This window comes from Lutra lutra, chromosome 2 (assembly GCF_902655055.1).
Source record: "Lutra lutra chromosome 2, mLutLut1.2, whole genome shotgun sequence".
Taxonomy (NCBI): domain Eukaryota; kingdom Metazoa; phylum Chordata; class Mammalia; order Carnivora; family Mustelidae; genus Lutra; species Lutra lutra.
Window position 1 is genome coordinate 175,150,655 of NC_062279.1, and position 20,110 is coordinate 175,170,764.

At 36.2% G+C, this 20,110-nt stretch overlaps 1 protein-coding gene across 13 annotated transcripts in view; it reads left to right on the forward strand.

Moving 5' to 3' along the window:
- N4BP2 (NEDD4 binding protein 2) overlaps positions 1 to 20,110 on the forward strand; it is an 83,320-nt gene that overhangs the window by 57,356 nt on the left and 5,854 nt on the right. For 12 of the 13 annotated variants that reach the window (XM_047719144.1, XM_047719151.1, XM_047719150.1 and 9 more), the window contains 4 exons: positions 2,072 to 2,190; positions 7,624 to 7,762; positions 15,034 to 15,222; positions 16,168 to 16,336. In XM_047719144.1, coding sequence (XP_047575100.1) covers positions 2,072 to 2,190; positions 7,624 to 7,762; positions 15,034 to 15,222; positions 16,168 to 16,336 — 616 coding nt within the window. The other variant, XM_047719155.1, reaches the window with a different exon arrangement.

Here is a 20,110-nt window from a genome sequence, read left to right on the forward strand (position 1 = left end):
CTTTCTTACTCATTTGACTACTCAAAGGAGCATCTTTACATTTGGCTGAAATACATAGAATTGGGACATTGGAAGAATGATGGGATTCCTCCACCTTCGTATTTATTTTCCCCAGTTATCTTGTTAATCAGTTGGAAATATGCTGCCATTTTTGCATGTTTACATAACCTAAGGAACAGTCTCTTTGATAGGGTCTTATAATGTGGTGGCGTTCACATAGCCTCTTCATTTATATGTGTAATAAATTGGAGAAATGCATTTACTTAAAGAAATAAGGAAATTTTAGAACTTACGCCCAAATAGTGTGACACCTTTTGTTGAAATGCCAGTTTTTACTACTGGAACTTATCTTTGTGGTTCTAATCTGCCCTTTAATCTCTCAGTATAATAGTGAACAGATGAGTATCTTTGCCTTCCCAACTTAATGCATTTTTTTTTTCTGTCAGTGATTTTTGCTTATCTTTCTATGGGTTGGGTGATAGAAGCTGTACTTATTTTGTCCCAAGGACTTCTCTGTAGGTAGAACCTCAGTAAAAGAATTTCTTGGTGCTTTCTTTTCACTCTTTGTCTCCAAAGGAGAAATACACTTTGTATTTTTCTAAGCAAAGAATATAAAATAAAACATTAGGCATGATATATGAGTAGAATAATTATAAGATGATTAAGGTCATGAGTTTCAGTCATGAGACCTTAGAATTTGTAGTTTAGAAACTCTATGACCTGGTAGAGTGCTAGTAAATCTGATCACTGAATTTTTTATTAAGTTCAGATTATAATGTATATCTTAAATAAAACATGAAATATTTTTAATTCTTGAGGTGGCTTGTTTCCATTACTGTTGTGATGTGTAATGTATTCAACTCTACTAGTCTCTCTTTCTGGTCAGATTGTCACCTATTGTGGATCCTCTTTTATTGTTGTTTGGTGTTATAAATGACCTAAATACATTAGGCTTCAAAAGCAATAACTGTTCTAGGGTTGTTCTAGATTATTGTAATTTTCATATTTTTGAGTCACCTTTGAAATTTTATAAGAAGTTATTTTTCAAACATTAGCAGCTTCATAGCAAACAAAAATATTATGTACTTACATCACAGTGTCAACAGATTGTTTTAGAGTTAGAAATCAACTTTAAGAATGTTTACCATAATCCTAGATTAGAATTTAAAAAGCACGTTTTATTTAGGTAAGTTCTTTAGGTAAGTTTGGCAATTTAAACAGATCCAATTTACGACTTGTGAAAAAAATAACAATCAGTGACAGTTCTCATACAGTTATTTTGGAGTAAATATGTTTGTGAAAATTTTTTAAATTGTGAATTTTAAGATTTTCTATCAACCTGAATTTGCAACTTATTTGTACGTTGTAGTTTCTGCCCATTGAGGAGAATATGTTTTTGAGGACGTTGTTCACAGCATCACACAGTGTCCCTTTTATGAGGACCCATGGGAGAAATTTCTCTCAGGTCTCAGTACCAGAAAAAGCTGTACTTCTCCTGAGCAACTGGTTTGTTTTTATTTTATGGACACTGAGAATCTTTGTTTCTCCCTTTGCTTTGGCCACTGAGAAGCTCAGAACTGAATTTGTGGCCCACCTTTAGCAATGTACAGGATTTTATGGCATGCATTTATATACTAATTTTACTTGCTAGCTTTATCCTATATTCTTACTTTTGTTTCCTCTACTCTGACTTCTTCATTTATTTATATCCTGTTTATATATGTGTGTGTATGAATATGTATCTTCATCTTTTTTAATATAATATGACTGTGCTGAGTGTGTATATGTGAGTATGTATATATCTATATACACTTGCACACATATATGTATATGTGTGATTGTGTATGTATATAAATGAACAGCTTCAAATACTTTGCAAAAAATGGGATATAAATAATGCAAGAATATTTACATTACTAATTTCAGTCTTTAATCAGTGAAGAAAGTCTGTGATTGCTTTTAAATGACTAATCTTTTTGCAACAAAATAACCATGCTTTTGGATCAGCATAATTAGTTTTATAAATACCGTCTGAAGGATGACTTTTGTCTCTCTCGTTTGTTTGTTTTAGAAAAGGGAGGCACTTCTGTTTGAAAAAGATTGTGCCACTAAACTAAAGGAGAAGCAGCTCTTTAAGATCTTTCCAGCCATTAACCAAAATTTTCTGGTGGACATTTTCAAGGACCACAAGTGAGTGATAGGATTATCTGTAGGTTCTATTATGATGTAATTGAAAGCATATAATTTTAATTTTTCTGATAACAAATCATAATAGGCATATTATAAACCACTTAAGTGCAATGTACATAATATAGAAAGTGAGCAGGTTTTGACAGGTGGTTCATGGTCCACTGATGTGTATGTGCTTACGTGTGTATCTGTTTGCTTTTTTGTCTATGTAAAAATATATATTTCACCAAAAATAGGTTGCTTTATATACTGTTTTGTAGTTTTGTTGGTATTTATTTTTCTAGTCCATACTTAGTAATTTGCTTTAAGTCCATAGAGTATTCCATACTAATCTTAAAGTGTTTTTTTTAAGATTTATCTATTTACTTTCCATTCTAATGGCCATCTTTATAAAAATCCAGATATAAAATGTATTCTTTCAGTCTTTCCAACTTTTCTTTTTTACAAAGACAAAAAAGACATGTGAAAAACATTCCCAGTTTTCATTCATAGGTGGATGTTTTCCCCCCAGAAGTACTATAATTTGAACATGCTCCTCTTTATGGCCTTTTTGACTGCAAGAAAAATTGGAAACCAGTTCAAGGAAGCCTCCTTGAGCATACGTTTTTGCACACATGGATGAATGCTATTGTATGCTAGTTCCTAAAGTGAAATTGCTGGTTTAGAGTGTACACATTGAAAATTTTTACAGCTAATGTCAACTTTTTTTTTTTTTAATAGAGGCTTTTTGTACTGATAGTGTAACCCATTCTGGATATTAAGAATCTTTAAATTTTTTGCCATTCTAGTGGATAAAATAGTTCATTGTTGTTTAAATTTTCTTTTTAAAAAATTAATTAATTTTTGAGAGAGAGAGAGTGAGCACAAGCAGGGAGAAGGGCAGAGGGGGAAGCAACTCCCTGCTGAGCAGGGAGCCCAGTGCCGGACTTGATCCCAGGACCCTGGGATCGTGACCTGAGCTGAAGGCAGATACTTAATCCACTGAGCCACCCAGGCGCCCTAAATTTTAATTTTCTTGATTACTAGGAAGGTTGAGCCTTTTTCATTAATTAATTAATTAATTATTTATTTTTTTAAAAAGATTTTATTTATTTGACACACACACAGAGAAATCACAAGCAGGCAGAGAGGCAGGCAGAGAGAGAGAGAGGAGGAAACAGGCTCCCCGCTCAGCAGAGAGCCCGATGCGGGGCTCGATCCCAGGACCCTGAGATCATGACCCGAGCCGAAGGCAGAGGCTTTAACCCACTGAGCCACCCAGGTGCCCCTCATTAATTTATTTTTCTAGTCATTAATTTTGTCCTGTTTTCTGTTTGGTTCTTTGTATTTCTTTTGACATTTGTGGGAACTCACTATATGTTATGTGTAGTTATCTTTGTTTCTATAGATTATAATTATTTTTCTACCCTGATACTTATCGTTTAACCTAGGATAGTCTCTTTGGGTCTATACATATTTTAATTCATATGTTTTATCAGAAAATCATTTCCTTTTTGGTTTCATGTCATTTTAGGACGTCTGTCCTACCACAGTATTATAAAAATATTCCTTAAGTGTTTTTATTTTTTTATTTTATTTTTGATTATTTATTTATTTGATACAGAGAGAGAGGGGGAGAGCACCAGTGAGGGTGGGCATAGGGAGAGGGAGAAGCAGACCCACTGATGAGGAGGGAGCTCAATTTGGGACTCGATCCCAGGACCCTGGGATCATGACCTGAGTTGGAGGCAGACGCTTAACCATTTAGCCACCCAGGCACCCCTCTTCAGTATTTTTAATAGCTAAAAAGTTTTAACATATCTAGCATTTCCCATTTACCCAAGGAGTTTTAAATTTTCTAAATTTTATGTGTATGGTATGAGGTAGAGATTTAACTTAATTGAGATGAATAGATCATCTTTACCCACTGATATAAAATATAAACACTAATATTTGCTATATTCCAAAATATACATTTTCTTTTAAAGACTTTTCAATTCTGTTGAGTTCTTTAGTCCTGGGTTTCCACTATGTTGTTTTAATTATCATAGTATTACAGTGTATTTGATGTTTGGCATGTTAGGGATACTTCTGGTTTGAATAATATGTATTTAAATCTTAGTATTTCTTACATTTGTATTTTAGCAAGAGGTGTTTTTTTTTGTTTTTGTTTTTGTTTTTTCAAAAGATTTTATTTATTTATTAGAGAGTGAGAGAGAGCATGAGCAGGGGGAGAGGCAGATGGAGAGAGGGAGGCAGACTTCCTCACTGAGCAGGGAGCCTGATGCGGGGCTTAATCCTAGGACCCTGGGATTATGACCTGAGCCGAAGGCAGACGGTTAACCTACTGAGCCACCCACAGGCCCCAAGAGGTTTTTTAAATACATGCCTTTTTATAATCGTTTGAGAATCTAATACAGATTTTTTTCTTTAGTTTTAGTGTATTTCAATCATAATAGTGAGTTTCTAGAATAAAACCTATTTTACCTTCAGATTTTTGTTTTTGTTTTTGATTTTTTTTCTTTTTCTTTTTTTCTAAGTTTATTTAAGTAATATTTATACTCAATGTGGGCCTCAAACTCTTGACCCCAAGACAAGAGTCACATGCCCTTGGTGCACCTGGGTGGCTCAGTAGGTCAAGCGTCTGCATTCAGCTCACGTCATGATCCCAGGCCCTGCATCAGGTTCCCTGCTCAGCAGGGACCCTACTTCTCCCTTTCCCTCTGCGTGCTGCTCTGCCTGCTTGTGTTCTCTATCTCTCTGTCAAATAAATAGATAAAATCTTAAAAAAAAAAAAAAGGGTCACATGCTCTACACACTGTGCCAGCCAGGCACCCCTGATTTTTTTTTTTCCTCTAAATGCAGTGTAGGAATTGATTTCAAGATTTCACAACAGTAATTAAATGAGATTGGTCTGTGATTTTCTGTTCTTATGCTGTCCTTGTCAGATTTTGGTTTCAGGGTTTTATTTGGCTTTAGGCTTAATAAAATAATCTGGAAAGACTGCCATTTTTCTCTATGCTCTAGAAAATTTAAAATTGGTACCTTGAAAGTTCTGGAGTTGTGCCTTTTCAGAGAGAAGGTCTTTAGAATCTTTACTATCTTTTTAATGTTATTGCTTTATTCAGATTGCTTTTTTCATGAATCTTTTCTGGTAGTTTGTCTGCTAGAAAATCAGTTTTACCTTAATTTTTGAGTTTATTATTGTTAAGTTATATAAATATTCTTTGATAATTGAAAACATTTTGTATTTGGTTGTATCCCTTTTTCCTTTCCTGATGTTTTTTTTTCTCTGTGTTGTTTTTGCTCTTTATCAAATTGGCCCTTTTAAAGAACAAGCTCTTGGTTTATTGATCTGTGTTTTCACATCATTTATTTTTGTTTTTTAATTTTGGTGATTCCTTTCTGTTTTTGATAGTTCCTTTTTCTTAAAATTTGTTGATACATTTTCAACTCTGGTTAGTTTGTTTCCTTTCAGTCTTTAATAAAAAATACATTTAAGGATATGAATTTTTCTTTGTATAGTGTTTTTGATATATATATATATATAATATTTTGATTTTGATAAATAATATTTTCATTTTCCTTATTTTTTCCATTAAAAAAATTTACTTATTTGTCAGAGAGAGAGAGAGCATAGGCAGGGGGAGCAGCAGGCAGAGGGAGAAGCAGATCTCTGCTGAGCTAGGAGCCTGGTGTGGGACTTGATCCCAGGACCCTGGGATCATGATCCGAAGTGAACACAGACATTTAACTGACTGAACCATCCAGGCATCCCTCATTTTCATTATTTTTAAAATAATCTCTAATTCAGATTGATTTTCTCATTTCCCCTAAAGTTTTTAATTTTTTTTTAAGAGGGTTTAGTTTTCTAAATGGTTTGATGTCTTTGGTGGTAGGTAGAGTGAGGATTATTATTTATTTTGTTTTGTTGTACTGAGGTACAAGAATGTGGCCTGAAGAGTTCTTTTTAGAATTTAAGATTTTCTTTGTGGTTTATACATGATCAGTTTTTACAGGTATTACATGAAAGGTGCTTTTGAAAAAGAATATTCTTTTTTAAGTATGTAGAGTTCTAAACATTCATTTAAATCAGGTTTTTAATGGTATTATTCTAATAAACAACTTCCCTATTTATTTTTGCTCCCTAACTGGCTGTTTTCTTAGAGTTATGTGTTAAAATCTCCCAAGGGGACGGGGATTAGGAGAGTGTGCACTGACATATGGCAACTCTCTTTTATGGGCTGATAAAAGATGGCCTGATGTGAAATAACCCAGAGTTTTGGTTCCCTGGGCAAGGTAAGGGGGACTGAGTGAGTCCTTTCTGGTGATGCCCAGAGTGATGGGGGTCAGTCAGGCCCTTCAGGGTAGGTGATCAGTTGCTTCCATTTGTTTGCTGGCAGCTGGATAATTTTTTCAGTTAGCAGTAGCTTCACATTTACCCTTCAGAAGGGTAGGTGGGTTCAGTTACTGATTACATATATGCCTGTGCTGTAATCTTCCAGGGCCATCCTACTCTACCACCACCACTGGTGGATATTACCTTCAGGCCCCATGAGTAAGCAAGCATGTGATTTTAAGGGCTGTTTAGGATGGTAATTGCTGGTAGCTTGCAGCCCCTAGGAACCTCTCCTTGGGGAGCATACCAGAGGGCTAACCTGGTAGTCCAAAATGGTTTTCCATCAAGAAGAGTAGCAAAATATCACAGTACTTTGGATCACTGTTTAGCACATTTCACAAATACTCCTTTGTGGTCAGCTCTTCATTATGTAGTCACTGGGAGCGATCAGAAGCATAAATAGCCTGAAATAATAGCAGTATAAAATCATTTGCTTTGGAGTGAGTTTCTTTAGGAATTGGAACACGAGTATTTCAAGTCTATGTCAATTTGTAAAATTTGATATTACATAAAATATAGAATCACCATGGAAATATGCCTAAATAATTAGGGGTGAGAGGTAATATAGTATATTTTCCTTTCTGTGTCCCTACTTAAAATTTCTTTGATTAGAACCTTATGGTTTAAGTAAAAAGTGAAATTTCATGCAATAAAAATGTCAGTTTGGAGATATATTGTCTGTGTTTGATGTTTGGAGGAAACTGAAACCATGTGTGAACCCAACAAGGGGCCTGAGAAGTATAGGTGATAAAATGAAAGTAAGATTGTTGTGGATGATCTACCTGGAAAAAAAAATCAGAAAAATTAATTATCAGTATGTTACCTTTTGGTCTTCATTTACAAAAATTAGTTTTTGAGAGCTTATTATTTAATAGTTTCCTTTTGGTCGTTCTTGAGTCTCTGAGATATGTAATGAGCATATAGTGTCAATGTTTAAAACTCAGAAGTAAACCAATTTTCCGTATTCTTCTAAAATGTTTGAAGGTTTGCTTGTGTTACTGTTTTCATATAACTTTTGCTTTTTAAATTAACATTATGTTTGTAACTCTCTACAGTTATTCATTAGAACACACAGTTCAGTTTCTAAACTGTGTCCTTGAAGGAGACCCTGTAAAAACAGTTGTAGCGCAAGAGTTCATTCACCAAAATGAGAATGTCCCTTCTCATACTACACAGAAGTCTAAGGAAAAAAAGGTATGGAGTTATTTATTTTTACTATAATGGTAAATGATTGTATATGGAAATGTAATTGTTTGTTGATATAATTTAGTGATTATTTCTCAACATTTTACCTACGTTAGAAATTTAACCACCAGCAGTATATTTGATTTAGGATATCTGTTTGCTCAAAATAATGAATTTATAGCTGATTATGTTTTTTTCTTCAGTGTCATTATGTATGGCAAGCACTTGAATGTCTTAACTTTTTCTTTATAGATACTTTCTCTGTATACAGTAGAGTATGAGGCTTAATTGAATAGCAGGGGGGTGATGGTATGGTGGGTTTTAGGTGTAAATATGTTGAATATGTGGGCAGAGATTTTTAACCGTTTGAGAAACTGCTGAACTTTTTTCCAAAGTGGCTGTACCATTTTATGTTCCCACCAGTAATGTATGAGGATTATAATTTATCCACATTGTCTCTGACACTTGTTAGTATCTGTCATTTTGATTATAGCCATCCTGGTGGGTGTGAAGTTGTCTTAAGGGTACCTGGGATTTGTTTTAATCAGGTATGATAAGATACTGAGTCATGGCAATGTCATGAAGGAAGAAGTTTATTATACTCACAGATCTCTAGAAACAGGAGACATGGCTTGCCACCCAGGGCCACATGGAGACACACCAGAGTCAGGAGACCGAGCAGAGGGGAAACATGGGCAAGAGCCTTTTCTGTGGTTTCTGAGGAGAAGAATGGGTGAGGCAGAGCAAACACGTTTAGGATTGGCCAGTTTGAACAGTTGAGGCAGGCTCTGGAGCGTCGGAACCATCCCTGGTTTTGTCCTCTCTGGTGTAGGTGATTAGGCAACGTGGATGATGGCCCTGAGGGTGAGAACCCCATAAAGGAAGTGGTTGGGAATATGGGCTTGAGATTGGTTTACTTCTGTAAAGTATGCTAGCAGATGAGTTGTTTGCTATCTCTAGGAATTAGCCAGCCCCAGGGCTGGGGATACTTTTATCTCCAGGGGTTAGCAAGGGACCCAGATGTCAAAGCATCAGGAAACAGGAAATAAACGGTTAATAAAGAAGTGGTTATCTCACTGTCATTTTGATTTGCACTTCCCTGATGACTGGTGATGGTGAGCACTTTTTCATGTGCTTATTGGTCATTTGAATGTCTTCTTTGAGGAAATATCTATTTGTATTCTTTGCCCATTAAGAAATGTTTTTTTATTCTTGTTTTTTTTTTTTTTTAAGATTTATTTATTTATTTGAAAGAGAGTGTGTATGTGTGTGAACAGGAAAAAGGGGAGGGGCAGAGGGAAAGATTCTCAAGCAGATTCCCCACTGAGTGTGGAGCCTTACATGAGTGGGGTCTGTCTCATGACCCTGAGATCATGACCTGAGCCTAAACCGAGAGTTTGATGCTCAGCTGACTGAGCCACCCAGGTGCCCCTTAAAATGTTTATTCTTGAGTCATAGGATTTCATTTTATATTCTAGTTACAAGTCCCTTATCAGACATGTGATTTGCAAAATTTTCTCCCATTCTGAGGGTTGTCTTGTTACTCTTTCGATGTCTTTCATTTGAAGTACAAAGTTTTAATTTTGATGATGTACAATTTATCTTTTTTGTTGCTTGTACTTTAGGTGTCCTAGTTAAGAAACCATTACCTAATCCAAGGTCATGAGGTTATTTTTTTGTTTTTTATGTTGTATATTTTGTTATTTTTTGGGTTTTGTTTTTATGTTTTCTTCTAAAATTTTATAATTTTAGTACTTACATTGTACTTACGTTTCTTTGTAAGTTAGATCTTTGATCCATTTTGAGTTAATTCATGCATAGGGTGTGAGATAGGGGTCCAAGTTCATTTTTTTGCATGTGGATATCCAGCTGTCACAGAACTACTTAATTGCAAAGACTGTTCTTGCCCCACTGAATTTTCTTAGCACCTTTGTCGAAAATGAATTGACTGTTTATTGCTAGACTGTCAGTTCTGTTCATTGATCTGTATGTCTGTCATCATACCAGTATCACACTACCTTGATTATTGTAGCTTTGTAGTAAGTTTTGGAATTGGGAAGTATGAGCTTCCAACTATGTTCTTTTTTCAAGATTGTTTTCCTTCTTCGCAGTTCCATATGAATTTAGGATCAGCTTGCCAATTTCTGTAGAGAAGCCAGCTGGGATTTTTTTTTTTTTTCAAGTTTATTTATTTATTTTAATAATCTCTACACGTAACATGGGACTCGAACTCTGAACCACAACCCCAGGATCAAGAGTTGCATGCTCTTCTGACTGAGCCAGCCAGATGCTTCAGAGCCAGCTGGAATTTTTATGTGGTGTGTGTTGAGTCTGTAGATCAACTTGAGATGTATTACCATCTTAATATTATTGCCTCCAGTTCATGAATTTCAGTTTAGTTAGGTCTTAATTTCTTCAACAGTTATGTTGTAGTTTTGAATGTAAGTTTTACATGTCTTTTGTTAAATTTATTCCTGAGTTGCTTTATTCTTTTTGATGCTGTTGTAAATGAAATTGTTTTATTTTTGGATTGAACATTGCAAATGCATAGAAATACAATTGTTTTTATATATCAATTTTGTATTACCTTTGGGCTTTTTTTTTTTTTTTCACAGACCTTCATTATCCTGCTCTTCTTACTTATTAATTGAGACCACCAGGAATAGTTTGTGTGCTCCCTTTTTTCTTTGAATATTTCACCATTTTGTTTACATATAGGACTCAGTTCATTTTTGTATTTATGTGATCTGTTAGTGCTGTACATGCCTCTGTTCATCATGGATAGATAAGTGTATTGTAATATTTCATAAGATGCAGAGAGGATACAAGATGATGATGAGACCATCAAGACCAACTTAGGAATGAAGGTTATTTCTTCTCTCTTCTGTTAATAGAACGAGGCACTGTGGGTCATTATGGTGGTAGAGGAGGTAATGGGAGGAAGGTGTGTTTGCTCAAAATGGGAGATGATTGGAAGATGTTTGAATAAGAAAAGGGGATTTGGGGCGCCTGGGTGGCTCAGTGGGTTAAAGCCTCTGCCTTCGGCTCAGGTCATGATTCCAGGGTCTTGGGACCGAGCCCCGCATCAGGCTCTCTGCTCAAAAAGGGAGCCTGCTTCCTCCTCCCTCTCTCTCTGCTGCCGCTCTGACTACTTGTGATCTGTCTGTCAAGTAAATAATAAATAAAATCTTAAAAAAAAAAAAAAAAAGAAAAGGGGATTTTATGAGTTATGTAAACATTGGCCAAAATGTAGACCTTTTAAGTTATTCTGGACATTATTCTTAGCTTTTTACACAAAATATAGGCAGGTATCATAACACTGATAAAAAATATTTTCAGGGGACACCTGGGTGGCTCAGTTGGTTAAGCAGCTGCCTTCGGCTCGGGTCATGATCCCAGCGTCCTGGGATCAAGTCCCACATCGGGCTCCTTGCTTGGCGGGGAGCCTGCTTCTCCCTCTGCCTCTGCCTGCCATTCTGTCTGCCTGTGCTTGCTCTCTCTCCCTCTCTCTCTGACAAATAAATAAAAAATCTTTAAAAAAAAAATTTTCAGATTTTTGAGCAGAATACTCTGTCTTTGATATCCTAGGACTCTAAAGGACCACAGATATTAAACAGGGGTATCATGGTACCAGTAATATGTTGATTTGTCTCTTTTCAAGAAACTAGCATTTAAAACTGTTGTTTTGTTAATACTACTATTTGTCCCTTTAGCCTTTAATGAATTTTACAAGCTTGTTACCATGGGAAATGGTTTTGGTATTATAGTACATTATACTTCAAGAGAGTAAGTGGCATTAATGAGGAGAATTCTTAGGAAGCATGTTTCGTTTGGCCCTTGTTAATGGGGTTATAGTAATAAACCACATCCCTATGAAATGGTTATAAAAATAAATCTTGGTTTTATTTTGAAAGAGAATAGCTATTTGGGAAAGTGTTTCTTATTGCATACTGTTTTTTTTCTTTTTTAAGAATAAGAAATGAAGGGTCTCTTCCCAGAGAACCAAATATGATTTGCATTTTTTAAGTATGAACACCAACAGAGACTCTGATGCTATGAAATATTTATGTTCATACTGTTAAGCACTGTGGCTTTTCAAAAGTCATAGAAAGCATTTTTATTATCCTCTCCTTACCAAATCTTTGATTTTTATCAGATGCAAACCATATACTCATAGAATACTTAAACATTAATATGAGACAAGCTTGTGATTAAGTAATGGTGAGAGTGACAGAGGGTCTATGCATATTCTTATGTGAGAGAGAGCTTTGTATTCTTTCATTAAATAGGTTGGCTATTTGTTGCAAAAGTAAATCAACTGTACAGACAGAATTTTTTTTTAAGATTTACGTATTTATTAAAAAAATTTTTAAAGATCTTATTTATTTCACAAAGAGAGAGAGAGAGATCACAAGTATGCAGGCAGAGAGAGGGGGGAGGGAAGCAGGCTCCCTGCCCAGCAGAGAGCCCGATGTGGGGTTCGATCCCAGGACCCCGAGATCATGACCTGAGCCGAAGGCAGAGGCTTAACCCACTGAGCCACCCAGGTGCCCCTTAAGATTTATTTATTTGAGAGAGAAAGAGAGAGAGCATGAAGGGGTGAGGGTCAGAGGGAGAGAGAAAAGCAGACTCTCCACTGAGTGCAGAGCCTGCCTTGGGGCTCAATTCCAGGACTCTGAGATCATGACCTGAGCTGGAGTCAGCCATTTAACTGACTGAGCCACCCAGGTGACCCTATTTATAAATTTTTTGACTTTAATAATGAATCAGGAATATGGTGATACCTTTATTTTATTCTTTAACTTGTTTTAAACCTCTAGAATTCTAGGGGTTTAATAAAATGTAATGAGTAAAAAGATAATACAATCAACTATTATATATTAGACCAGTATTTTTAACCAACCTTTTGTGACTTCAGAACTCAATTCACAGGTGGGCAATTTGAAAAAATGATCAATTAGTAATGTATGTATTATATAATATATACATAAAATTTTAATGTAATATTTAATATATATCAAATGATATTACCTTAAAAAATTAAAGTGTCATTTTATTAAAGATTGTATTGTAGAGTGCATTATAATTACAGTCTTTGGTAATATTTCTAATTTAATGACAGTTTTCAGCTTTTAGGAATTTAACAGCCTACACTATTCAATTTACTTTGAATTAATTGTATCAGAAAAGTATGATTTATTTGTGAAGTTAAAAATTATATTTTTGGAGGAATTTGGGGATTGAGTTTTCATAAAATGTTCATTAAATTACTTGGTATGGCACCTGATACTTGGAATTCTTTTATTTTTTAAATTTATTTTATTTATTTATTTTTTAAAAGATTTTATTAATTTATTTGACAGAGAGAGATCACAAGTAGGCAGAGAGGCAGGCAGAGAGGGAAGGGGAGGTAGAGGCCAGCTCTCTGCTGAGCAGAGATCCCTATGCAGGGCTTGATCCCAGGACCCTGAGATCATGACCTGAGCTGAGGGCAGAGGCTTTACCCCACTGAGCCACTCAGGCACCCCTTGGAATTATTTTAAGCATTTAAGAAAATCCACTTAAATCACAATAATTAATACCCACTCCCACCCCCTAGTGACATGCTAAGAAATGTATCAGATTGCTGTTTGCAAGGAGTTTTCTGCAAGTAGCTCTTTAGGAATGCAATAAATGAAAAACCAAATTGGATGTAGAAGTCACTATATTTTGCTGTTTTTTAAACACCGACTTTTGATATTTTAGAGACATCTTCAGAAACATGCAGTTTTCTGTTCAGTGGGGAGTATTGGAGCTTAATTATTATTTTCATTACTTTGTATCTTAGAGTTACTTTTGCTTGTTTAAAGTCCATTTTGGATAACAGTTACTTGATTGATGGTGTTTCAGAAAGCTCAGAAGTCAACACTAGCATAGTGGCTAGTTGGTAGTAGTCAGCTGATTGAAAAACTGCAATTGAAAAATTGAAACCTACCTGTAATTTTTACTAACTAATAGCTGTGGACATTCCATATGTCCTTCTGCTTTATTTTTTATTTTTTGAAAGATTTTATTTGTCAGTGGGAGAAAGACCACAAGCAGGGGGAGTGGCAGGCAGAGGGAGAAGCAGACTCCCCGCTGAGCAAGGAGCCTGATGTGGATTTGATCCTAGGACCCTGGGATCATGACCTGAGCCAAAGGCAGATGCTTAACTGACAGCCATTCAGGAGTCCCTGCAAAAAGAATTTAATTATTTTATTGATTTAAAAAAAAATTGAGGGGCGCCTGGGTGGCTCAGTGGGTTAAGCCACTGCCTTCGGCTCAGGTCATGATCTCAGAGTCCTGGGATCGAGCCCCGCATCGGGCTCTCTGCTCAGCAGGGAGCCTGCTTCCTCCTCTCTCTCTGCCTGCCTCTCTGCCTGCTTGTGATCTCTCTGTCAAATAAATAAATAAAAATCTTAAAAAAAAATTAAAAAAAAATTGAAATATGCCATTACTACCTTCAATGACTGGACTCTCTGGGTTTATAAACTAAAACTTGGAAAATTTTGCATTAGCTATATGAATTTTATTCTTTGAATATCTTGTGTTTTCTTTTTAGATTTGGTTTTGTGACCTAATTATATTTTGATAATTTTAGAGAACTTTGCAACATCTTTTAAGATAAGAGTGGTTAAATAAGAGGTACCTTATACCATGAAAAAGTTAATGTAGTTGCTAAATATATGACTTACTAGGTTGACTCTGGGGAGTCTCCTTTCCTGAGAAGAAGGGTTAAAAAATAGGGATGCCTGGGTGGCTCAGTGGGTTAAGGGTCTGCCTTTGAGTCAGCTCATGATCTCAGGGTCCTGGGATCGAGCCCCACATTGGGCTCCCTGTTCAGTGGGGAGTCTGCTTCTCCCTCTCCCTTTGACACAAGCCCTGCTTGTACTCTCTTGCTTTCTCTCTCTATCAAATAAGTAAATAAATAAATAAAATCTTTTAAAAGAAAAGGCAAGGGGCGCCTGGGTGGCTCAGTGGGTTAAGCCACTGCCTTCGGCTCAGGTCATGATCTCAGAGTCCTGGGATCGAGCCCCGCATCGGGCTCTCTGCTCAGCGGGGAGCCTGCTTCCTCCTCTCTCTCTGCCTGCCTCTCTGCCTGCTTGTGATCTCTCTCTGTCAAATAAATAAATAAAAAATCTTTAAAAAAAAAATTAAAAGGCAAAAAATAGTGGATCTCAGTTTTCGAATACATCTTCTGAAAGAAAAGCCCCTATTTTTCTACTCTTTTTGTGTTTTATTTATTGTCTAACATCTTGTAGGCAAAGAAATCAAAAGAGACTGAAGATATACCAAGTGAACCATCTTTCCAGGATTTTGAGTACCCAGAGTATAATGACTACAGAGCAGAGGCTTTCCTGCACCAACAGAAGAGGATTGAATGCTACAGCAAAGCAAAAGAAGCTTATCGGATGGGGAAAAAACACGTTGCCACATTTTATGCCCAACAGGTATTTTTGGTCATTTATGATATCTGAATAATCTTAAAGCAGGTAATACTCTTATTGTGACTAGATGAAGTTATTCTGGGGAATGTAGATTATGTAAATGACATAAGATATCCTAATATATAAGAAATATATGGTTCTGAGATTTACCTCTCCTTTGAAATGCTCAGTTTCTATGGTTGCTTTTGCATTTATGGCTTATATGAATTACAGTTTATTCTGTCAGTCCATATTTTCTTTTAGGATAAAATCTGTCATTTAGCACTGCTTCTAAACAGATACAGGTTTTCTGAAGGAAAGACAACAGAATGTTGATATTGACCATGTCAGAGTGGAATTACAGGGGACTTGTGCTTTCTAGCATGTTTGAATTTTTAGTAATATATCACTTCTATGGCCAGAAAAAGAAAGTTGCATTAGTATCTTTCAGGGAAGTAAAATTTTGACTCAGGCTTATTGGACATAGTATTATAAGAAACCTATCTGATTTCCTTTTTAGCTTTGTGGTTCCAATATGGATTGCTTTTTGTGATTGCGTGGAGAAAGATATCAAACTGGTATAACCTCGTGAGCCCCAATAACATACCTTGAGGGATGGCTTCAGGAGTAACCACAAGATGTTGAATGAGATCAGGATTATCGAAGGATAACTAATGGAGTCCTTCTTGAGATAGGCAATGTTTATTTAACTCTTCCTCTTCTATGGTTTTTGGACTAGGAAATCTGTTAGAAATGATGATTTAATATTTTAAGAACTATGTTATTGATTCACTGAAATTCACCTAAACTTTGGTGCCTTCTTGCACAGGCCATTGCATTATTTAAAATTTTAGATTTGTTGTTCCCTCTTTTGTCTTACCTTTTATTTGGGGCACTGTTTATTTCCTCTTTTGCCTTCTAAGTAGCAAATAGCAAAAGTGTTTACTGGTGGTCTGTTTAAAATAAAAGGGTAGTCTCCATGAGCAGAAGATGAAAGAAGCCAATCACCTTGCTGCTGTGGAGATTTTTGAGAAAGTCAATGCCTCCCTGCTGCCACAGAATGTTTTAGACCTCCATGGGCTGCATGTGGATGAAGCTATAGAACACTTGATGACAGTTTTACAGCAGAAAACTGAAGGTAAGACTTGTGGTAATGACAAATTTAAAATGGAAAATATGGGGCACCTGGGTGGCTCGGTCATTAAGCATCTGCCTTCGTCTCAGGTCATGATCCCAGAGTCCTGGGATCGAGCTCTGCATCAGGCTCCCTGCTCAGCAGGAAGCCTGCTTCTCTCTCTCTTCCACTCTCCCTGCTTGTGTTCCCTCTCTCGCTGTCTCTCTCTCTCTGTCAAATGGATAAATAAAATCTTTTAAAAAGAAAGTAAAATAGAAAATATGTTTTTGCTTATATTGGTAAACTTGCCAATTCAGGAGATTCTCAGTTTGCCAGCTGAGGATATCTGTGTCACATTTATAGATGTTTGTATTTAGGTTCATGCTTCAAGGGGACCTTCTTGGAAAAGAATGCTCATTGCCATAGTCATTAACATTTTCTTTTTATTTCCATATCTCATATTTTTTTGTTTCAAGTTTTTATTTTAATTCTTGTTAGGTAACTCCCTACTTCAGTTATATTTGTATTCCTTTGCTATATTTATTAAAGGGGGGGGGCATGGTATAATACTGAGAATCCTCTGTGACTTATAAATGGGACCTTTCAGGAGTATCAGACATCTTTGTTCAGTAGACATTTATTAAAGCTAATAAATGTGTATTAGATGCCAATTGTTCAATAGGTGTTCAATAAAATGCGGAAGTAAATAAGGTGATAGGATTTTTACAGAATTATCACAGAAGGCAGGCTTTCGGAGTGTTTGTGTTATGCAGGTGCTCCCTTTCTCCCTTCCTGCTTGTATTTTGTCTTTGCAGGTTCAGGAAAGGCCACTACCTGCCTCTTCTCTAAGTTCTACCTCTTCCAAGGGGTTTGGATGAGGATCTTTTTCCATCCAGTATCATGTACTTCATATGCATTAAAGTATCTTGTTTCTTTTTCATTATCATTTGGATAATGGTAGCATTTAGAAAAAGTCAATCTGTTTTAGTTACTCCAGACTCCAATTCTAGAAGTCATCTTCTTTTACCACTACTAGAGTATTTTTGAATTCTCAATTTGGCTTTTTCTTTATCTTCCATTTTATTGTGGAGACATGGGAGTCCATGCCCCAGGTATGACCTCATAGCTCCATAACCCTTCCTTGTCTCTGATAGCTATATTACTCTGGTTAACTTATGCGTATATGATACTATATATATAATATGTGTAGGGAGGCTTTGTAGTTTATGCAGGTTTATCAATTCAACATGTATCATTTGTAATTAATTAAATACTTGATGAAATATGATTAATATAGAGGTCGGAAATTCATCTGTTTTCCATAAAAACCATGTTGAAAAGCTTACAGTAATATAATGAAACACGTGTCCCCATGAATCCAAGTAACAAGTGATAACATTTTACCATGTATGCATTACATCTTATTTTTACTCTTCCCTTTGTATTCTTTCCAGGTATTTTTAAGATTTTTTTTTTTTTAAGATTTTTTTTTTTTTTTTTTTTTTTATTTGACAGAGAGAGATCACAAGTAGACGGAGAGGCAGGCAGAGAGAGAGAGAGAGGGAAGCAGGCTCCCTGCCGAGCAGAGAGCCCGATGCGGGACTCGATCCCAGGACCCTGAGATCATGACCTGAGCCGAAGGCAGCAGCTTAACCCACTGAGCCACCCAGGCGCCCCTAAGATTTTTTTTTTTTAAAGTAATCTTTACACTCAGTGTGGGGCTTGAACCCACAACCCTGAGGTCAAGAATCAGCATACACTACCGACTGAGCCAGTCAGGTGCCTCTGTTCTTCCCAATCATTTTTTCTTCCTTCTCTTTCTGGTGGAAATCAACATCTTTCAGTTTGGTTCCTGTCTAGTTTTTAAAGTACCTTTACTATATGTACATTCATCAATAATCATTCTGTAGTATTTCTTTTGTGAATTTTAAGAAATGAATGTACGTGGTTTCACACTGCCTTCAACCAAACTGTTTATTTTCACTCAGCATAGTTTTCAAGATATACTCATGTTGATAGTATCATTTTTTTAATTGTAACCGCTGTATAGTATTCTGAGTGCATCATAATGTATCCATTCCTCTACTCACATTTAATTATTATGTCACAGTGAGCTTTACTTTGCATTGCATATCAACATGTGTACTCTTCTTGCTATCTTTTTTCCTGGGTTTTTTTTTTTTTTTTTTAAAGATTTTATTTATTTGACAGAGAGCGAGATCCCAAGTAGGCAGAGAGGCAGGCAGAGAGAGAGGGGGAAGCAGGCTCCCTGCTGATTAGAGAGCCTGATGTGGGGCTCGATCCCAGGATCCTGAGATCCTGAACTGAGCTGAAGGCAGAGGCTTAACCCACTGAGCCACCCAGGAGCCCCTTTTCCTGGCTTTTTATGTTGAAAAATTAAGAACCCATAGAGAAGTTGAAATAATTGTATAATAGATATCCGTATATCTTTTACCCAGATCGATCAGTTGTTAACCTTTGGCCACATTTGCTTAATCTGTTTAAAACTGCTTTTTGCTGAACTATTTGAAAATAAGTTGTTAACCACTGTGGTACCTTACCTCCAAATACCTTAGCATGTTTATCTCTTGAGAACAAATGCATCCTCCTACAGAACCACAGTACCATTGTTACTTTTAAGATATTTAACATTGTTTTAATAATATTGTCTAATATACAGGCCACATCCACATTTCTCCAGCTGTATGGAAATGTCTTTTACAGCTGTGCCATTTTTTTCCCCCTTAAGCCAGGATCCAGTCAGACATTATATGTTCCAGCTGATTGCCCTGTGTCTGTAGCCTGCAGTAATATAGAAATAGTTTGGGGCACCTGGTAGCTCAATCAATGGAGCATGTGACTCTTGATCTCAGGGTCATGAGTTTGAGCTCTGTTTTGGGTGTAGAGATTACTCAAGAAAAAATAGGAATAGTTACACTGCCTGTTTTTTGTCTTCTATGTTGACATTTTGAAGACTCCTAGCTTTTGGTAGATTGACCTACAATTTTGTCTGATTCTTTCTTCCTGATTAGATTCAGAGTATTTTTTTGGCAAAAATACTACATAGGTGATGTTGAATTATCCTTGATGAATACATCAAAAGACATAACGTGGTCATTTTGGCCCATTATTGGTGATGTTAAGTTTGATTTCTTAGCTAATGTGGGACTCTGCTAGATTTCTCTGTGTAAATGTACCTTTTCTTTCTAATTAACTAGTAGTTTTTGGCAGCAAGGAGCCTGATGTGGGACTCCATCCCAGGACCCTGGAATTGTGACCTGTGCTGAAGACAGTCGCTTAAGCAACTGAGCTACCCAGGCATCCCTTAACCCTTTATGTTGCTAGTGAGGATGTTAAATGGTGCAGCCACTGTGGAAAAGGTTGGCATTCCTCAAAAAGTTTAACCTAGAGCTACCGTATGAACCAGCAGGTTCTGCTCCTGGTTATGTACACAAGAGAACTGAAAGCACAATTCATTCACACACAAACTTGTACATGAATGTTTACAATAGCCAAAAAGTAGAAACAACTAAATGTCTGTCAGCTGATAAAAGGGCAAACAACATTGGGTGTATCTATTCAGTGGAATATTATTCAGCCCCACAAAAAGAAATCAAGTAGTGATACACGCTGCAACATGGATGAGCCTTGTAAACATGTTTTGTGAAAGAAGCCAGGTACACAAGGGCCCCTTTTTATATGATTACCATTCATATGAAATGTTCAGAATAGACAAACCAATAGAAACAGAAAGTACAGTAGTGGTTGCTGGGGCTAAAAAGTATGGATTGGGAGTGA